This window comes from Otolemur garnettii, unplaced genomic scaffold, assembly GCF_000181295.1.
Source record: "Otolemur garnettii isolate 467f Iridium unplaced genomic scaffold, OtoGar3 scaffold00050, whole genome shotgun sequence".
Lineage (NCBI taxonomy): Eukaryota > Metazoa > Chordata > Mammalia > Primates > Galagidae > Otolemur > Otolemur garnettii.
In genome coordinates this window covers 10,387,007-10,393,857 of record NW_003852445.1, presented here as the reverse complement: position 1 = coordinate 10,393,857, position 6,851 = coordinate 10,387,007, and the positions used below count along the sequence as shown (strand labels likewise).

The window sequence follows — 6,851 nt, the reverse complement described above, 5'->3', positions numbered from 1 at the left end:
AAAAAAAAAAAAAAAAGAAATAATTATTGGCTCGGCTCCTGTAGGTCAAGCTGCTAAGGCGCCAGCCACATACACCAGAGCTGGTGGGTTTGAATCCAGCCCAGGTTTACGAAACAACAATGACAATTACAACCAAAAAATAGCCAGGCGTTGTGGCAGGCGCCTATAGTCCCAGCTGCTTGGGAGGCTGAGGCAAGAGAATCGCTTAAGCCCAGGAGTTAGAGGTTGCTGTGAGCTGTGATGTCATGGCATTCTACCCAGGGTGACAGCTTGAGGCTCTGCCTAAAAAAAAAAAATTCTTAAAAAAGAAAAAATTATTGAATATTTAGGTGCTTAGGATGTATCTGTGAACAAAATAGACAATAATGCCATTGTTATTGAGCTTACAAAGTAGTAGGGGTAAAGAGATAATAAAGTGAACATATTAAACAAATAATATGTTAAAATGTAAGCATTTTGGAAAAATTAGAAGTAGAATAGGTTGGGGGGAATGGAAGTAGAGGGTACAGATTACAGATGGGTTGTGATTTTATTTTATTTTATGATATTTATTTATTTAGAGACAGAGTCTCACTCTGTTGCCCAGACTAGGGTACCACGGCATCGTTCTAGCTCACAGCAACCTCAAACTCCTGGGTACAGGTGATCGATCCTCCTGGGTCAGCCTCCTGAGTAGCTAGGACTACAGGTGTCCACCATAACACTAGGCTAATTTTTCTATCTTTTAGTAGAGAGGGGGCTCTTGCTCTTGCTCAGGCTGGGTGCTTAATAGTTGTGTGTCTTTCTTTTTTTTTTATTTATTATTTTATTTTATTTTTGAGACAGAGCCTCAAGCTGTCTCCCTGGGTAGAGTGCTGTGGCATCACAGCTTACAGCAACCTCCAACTCCTGGGCTCAAGCGAGTCTCCTGCCTCCACGTCCCAAGTGGCTGGGACAACAGATGCCCGCCACAATGCCCAGCTATTTTTTGGTTGCAGCCATTATTGTCGTTTTGGCGGGCCTGGGCTGGATTCGAACCCGCCACGTCAGGTGTATGTGGCTGGTGCCTTAGCCACTTGAGCCACGGGTGCTGAGCCAGTTGTGTGTCTTTCTAGGGTACATGCAATATTTTGATACAGGCCTGTAATGTGAATTAATCAAATCATGATAATTGGGGTATTCATCACTTCAGACATTTAACTTTTTTTGTATTAGCAACATTCCAATTCCACTCTTTTAGTTACTTTAATGTATACCGGAATGTATTGTTGATTATAGTTACTTTGTTATACTATCAAACATTATTCATTTTATATCTAACTATATTTTTGCACCCATTAACCACTGCCACTTTATCCCCTCTTCCCCACTACCGTTCCCAGCCTCTGGTAACCATCATTCTACTCTCTGTCTCCATGAGAGAAATTTTTTTTTTTTTTTTTTTTGAGACAAAGTCTTACTTAGTTGCCCTCAGTAGAGTGCTGTGGTATCACAGCTCACAACAACCTCAAACTCTTGGGCTTAAGCAATTCTCTTGCCTCAGCCTCCCAAGTAGCTGGGACTATAGGTGCCCACCACAACACCTGGCTATTTTTTTGTTGTAGTTGTCATTATTGTTTAACAGGCCTGGGCCAGGTTCAAACCCACCAGCCCCAGTGTATGTGGCTGGCTGGCCACTGAGCTACAAGGTGCTGAGCCAGCAATTTTTCTTTTTTTTTTTTTAATATTTAGTTCTCATAGGCCTGGCGTGGTGGCTCATGCCTGTAATCCTTGTACTCTGGCAGGCCGAGGCAGGTGGATAGCTTGATTTCATGAGTTCAAGACCAGCCTGAGCAAAAGCAAGACCTTGTCTCTACTAAAAATGGAAAAACTGAGGCAAGAGGATTACTTGAGCCCAGGAGTTGGAGGTTGCTGTGAGCCATGATGCCGTGGCACTCTACCCAGGGCAACAGCTTGAGACTCTGTCTAAAAAAAAAATTTGTTCTCATGTATGAGTGAAAACACATGAAATTTGTCTTTCTGTGCTTGGCTTATTTTACTTTAGTGTTCTCTGGTTCTTCTATATTGTTGCAAATGGGAGGATTTCATTCTTTTCTTTCTTTGGGGGGGGACAGAGCCTCAAGCTATCACCCTGGGTAGAACGCCACAGCTCACAGCAACCTCCAACTCCTGGGCTCAAGCGATCCTCTTATCTCAGTCTCCCAAGTAGCTGGGACTACAGGCGTGGACCACCACATTCAGCTAATTTTTCTATTTTTTATTTTTCAAGAGAGTCTCACTTTGTTACCCTTGGTGGAGTGTGGTGGCATCATAGCTCACATCAAGCTCAAACTCTTGGGCTTAAGTGATCCTCATGCCTCAGCCTCCAGAGTAGCTGGGACTATAGGCACCTGCTATGATGCTCAGCTAGTTTTTCTATTTTAGTAGAGAGAGGTCTCACTCTTGCTCAGGCTGGTCTCTAACTCCTGAGCTCAAGCAATCCACCCACCTCTGCCTCCCAGAGTGCTGGGATTACAGGTGTGAGTTACCGGGCTGGCCCTGTGTATATTTCACTTTCTATAGTGGTTACACTAATTTACATTCCTATCAACAGTATACAAATGTTCCTTCCCTTTTCTGCACATCCTCACCAGCATTCGTTGTTGCCTGTCTTTTTGATAAGAGCCTTCATTCTATCACCAGGGTTTCTTTTTTTTTTTTGAGACAGAGTCTCAAGCTGTTGCCCGGGGTAGAGTACCATGGCATCATAGCTCACAGCAACCTCCAATTCCTGGGCTCAAGTGATTCTCCTGCCTCTGCCTCCCAAGTGGATGGGACTACAGGCGCCTGCCACAACACCCGGCTATTTTTTGGTTGCAGCTGTCATTGTTGTTTGGTGGGCCTGGGCTAGATTCAAACCCGCCAGCTCAGGTGTATGTGGCTAGCACCTTAGCCGCTTGAGCCAAGTACTGAGCCTATCACCAGGGTTTCTTGATGAACTTGATGTGGGAGGAAAGAGTTAAGGATAACATACTGAGGATGATCAAGGTTGGAAGTATCTAAGATTGGAATTTGGGAGTAATTTGATCCTTATTACCTATGTCCAAGGTTTAGAGTTTGGCCAGGGCTGGAAAGAGACTATTGAAAGAACTACTGTATCTTATAAATATTTTTGAAACCATAAAATTTCTCCTTTCAGCTAGGGGTAGTGGCACATGCCTGTAATCCCCAGCCATTTAGGAGGCTGAGATGGGAGGATCCCTTGAGTCCAGGAGTTTGAGTCCAATCTGGACAACATAGTGAGACCTCATCTCTAAAAAAAAAAAAGAAATATTTTTTTCCTTTCACTTACAGTAGACCAAGTCGACAAATGGTATCTTCAGAAGCTTATGAAGACGAGTTTAAAACAAATGAAGCAGAAGAGGGTGTAGATGATTTCAAATCCATTGATACCAAAGAGGAGACAATAGGAGTATCAAAAACAGAAGAGATATCATCAAAAGAAAAACAATACCCGCTTTCCTCTTCTTCCTCCTCCATATCTTCCTCTTCTTCCTCCTCTTCTGAATCCAGATATACTGAACTGATTGGTGAGTAGAAGAGTTTCTTCTTTCTTCTTCCTCTTTATGAGACATCCCAATCTTAAAAGGAGCTTTCCTATTTTATCTACTTTCCAATTTTCTCTATCACTCTGATTTTCTGGTCTTTTTTTTTTTTTTTGTGCTTCTTAATTTCTCCCTGTATTTCTCCTTCACCTTGGATAAATGTGGCTGTGGCTCTCTCTGTTCATTGTAAAAAATAATCTATTGGTGGGGAGGCGCCTGTGGCTCAAAGGCCCTATGTGCCGGAGGTGGCAGGTTCAAACCCAGCCCTGGCTAAAAACTGCAAAAAAAAAGAATCTCTTGGTGATGTACTCTTTTTTTTTTTTTTAGAGACAGTTTCACCTTGTCACCATGGGTAGAGTACTATGGCGTCACAGCTCACAGCAACCTCCAACTCCTGGGCTTAGGCGATTCTCCTGCCTTAGCCTCCCAAGTAGCTGGGACTACAGGCACCCACCACAACTCCCAGCTATTCTTTTGTTGCTGTTTGGCCGGGGTCAGGTTCAAACCCCCCACCCTCGGCATATGGGGCCGGTGCCCTACCCACTGGACCATAGACACCACCCAGTGATGTACTCTTTTGCCTCCCTGCTTCCTGTTTCCTCTTCCATCCCCATGTTCCCACCCACACCATAGGATTTTTCATCTCTTACCAAACTTCACCTAATATCCACATGTTTTAATGAAGCATTCCTTCCTACAGAGAAATTGGACTGGGAAACTCTTGTGCACCAGAATCTGCCTGGGTTAATGGAAATGGATCAAGATGACCGTGTTGTTTGGCCCAGAGATTCACTCTTCCGCTATTTTGAGTTGCTAGAAAAGCTTCAGTATAACCTAGAAGAGCGTAAGAAGTTGCAGGAGTTTGCAGGTATGAAGTTAAGGCAGCCATGGGGGCTTGGAGTTAAGTACATGGAGAAAAACTGTGTGGACATACAGTTCGTGTACAATTTAAAATAGTTTAACATGGTAAATTGCACACGAACTTTATGGACATCATATATATATATATATATATACACACACACACACACACACATGCATATATCATAGCTAACTGAGGGAGAAGGAAGAAGGTGTCCATTACTCTGTCATCTCAGGTTCTCAATTTCTGCCTCACAGATAAAGGCAAATTCTTTGATACCTCACATTCTGGATCAGTGTTCCAACACTTAGAAAAAAACTGGAAACTGCTTCTCCAGCAGGGGACGCCCAAGTTCCCTGAGATCTGGGAGCTTAGGACAATGTGGGCCATTGCTTTGTTTGGGCAGCCAACCCTTCCGTACATGTTCCTTCTCTTTGAAGGCCACATTTCAGATTTGAATAGCAGGGCCTTAGGCTCAAGTTGTACAGCTGCGGGGATCAAGACAGGGAGCAGAAAGCCCACAAGCACCCACTGCCCCAGCCCCCAAAGAGATTTATGAATTACAAATTCTCTTCCTTTCATCTCTCCTAGTCTTAGCCTCAATGGAGAGAAGTATGTATATGATTTAAATAGTTTGATGTAAGCTCAGAACTGTTTGCTAGACATTATTTCCCCTAAATTTTACCACTTAGAGATTACTTCGGATTAATAAAATTTTCCTTTAAAAGTAACAAAATAAAACAAACAAGAATTAGGGGCATTTTTTTTTTAACAGTTTAATATGGATTGGTGTTACCTTATATCTGGTTGAAAGACTATGGATTAGTCTTCCTTACATCTGGTTGAAATCAACTCAGTGAGAGAATAATGGAATTAGGGAGGAAGACTCTGTGTGTGTGTGTGTGTGTGTGTGTGTGTGTGTGTACAGTGGGCAAAGGTAGGCAATAAGGAATTTATAACATAGGAACCTAGAATTTAGTGCAGGATGTCAAAGACAGATTTTTCTTACTTCAAAATGTTGCCTAAGGTTCATCTTTCTCCTTCTAATTACTCTCAGTCCTGCTTTCCCAATTGTTCTCTGGGAACAGGGTGAAAGGGAGGAGACTGTAGCAAGGGAGGACACAGCTTCTTTAATCCCACTTATCTTATCTATGGCAAAGAGTACACAGAGACTTACCTGGCTTCACTTAGTAAAGATTTGCGTGGGAACCTAGAACCCAGAAAAGCGGGTCCTAACCAGACATTTTTATGTTCTGAATATTCTCAATTCTCCAGCCTCACAGTCTGTTTCCTTTATAGTGCAGGCACTGATGAACTTTGAAGATAAGGAAAGTTGATGATGGATGGCTTCAATCTCTTTGACCCCAGCAAAAGATAATGAAGGGAGTAGCTGGAAATAAAGAATTAAAAATATAAGTGTCTAATAAATACTGCTGGTAGTTGTTCTGTGGTCTGTCTCTGAGGGAGAATATACTGAAAGACATAAGGCCAGTGGAGCCTGTCTGTGCCCTTGGCTTTCTACTCTTTCCACAGCTCCTGAGTCTGACTCTTTTCTTGACTTTTATCATTTCAGCTCCCACCCTTTCTGTAGCCTCTACGTCCTGATAGAGTAATTTCACACTCTCCCTCCCTGATGAGTAGGCAGAGTCCTCTGTGGGAGTAAGGAGATCCTCAGAGCTGTTAGTGTAACAAATTGAGAAGTATTATTTCCATTGCCCATTCTACTAAGGTTGCTTCTCTTTTGCACCATTAACTTTAATTGGACTTCATTTTTACCTGTTTCAGAGCCAAAAGAGTCCTTTTATTCCATTTCTTTGCCATTTTTCAGGGCTGCGTTCATATCAATAAGGGTCCCACAGAGTTTTAGTATTAGAAGAGAACTCAGAATTAATCTATCTCTGCTATCTAACATAGCAGGAACTCCTTTAGAATGCCACTGAACACTGAGAGGCTGAGGTGAGTGGACCACTTGAGCTCAGGAGTTTGAGACCAGCCTAAGCAAGAGAGAGACCTCGCATTTAAAAATATCTGGGCACTGTGGCTGGAGCCTATAGTCTCAGCTACTCAGGAGGCTGAGGCAAGAGAATCACTTGAGCCTGAGAGTTTGAGGTTGCTGTGAGCTGTGACACCATGGCACTCTACCAAGGGCAACAAAGTAAGACTCTGTCTCAAAAAAAAGAAAAAAGAAAGAAAAGAGTTCCACTGAAAGGAAGATTATCTAGCTGATGTTCATTGTTTCTAGTTATTGGGGATTTTTTATCTGGAAGGTAGGATAACTCAAGTCTTTAGAAATATTTACTATTAAAAATTCTAGGCTCGGCACCTATAGCTCAACGGGCTAAGGCGCCAGCCACGTACACCTAAGGTGGCGGGTTCGAATCCCCAGCCCGGACCCGCCAAACAACAATGACGGCTGCAACCAAAAA

At 42.9% G+C, this 6,851-nt stretch overlaps 1 protein-coding gene across 4 annotated transcripts in view; it reads left to right on the top strand.

Annotated features, from left to right (window-relative positions):
• The window catches only part of CATSPER2 (cation channel sperm associated 2), a 23,715-nt gene extending 17,851 nt beyond the window's left edge, over positions 1 to 5,864 (top strand). For all 4 annotated transcript variants that reach the window (XM_023514318.1, XM_012806388.2, XM_023514317.1 and 1 more), the window contains 3 exons: positions 3,313 to 3,548; positions 4,264 to 4,431; positions 5,725 to 5,864. In XM_023514318.1, the coding sequence (XP_023370086.1) occupies positions 3,313 to 3,548; positions 4,264 to 4,431; positions 5,725 to 5,762 (442 nt within the window). In that variant the 3' untranslated portion in view covers positions 5,763 to 5,864. The remainder of the gene's footprint in view (positions 1 to 3,312; positions 3,549 to 4,263; positions 4,432 to 5,724) is intronic.
• Positions 5,865 to 6,851: the final 987 nt, after the last annotated feature.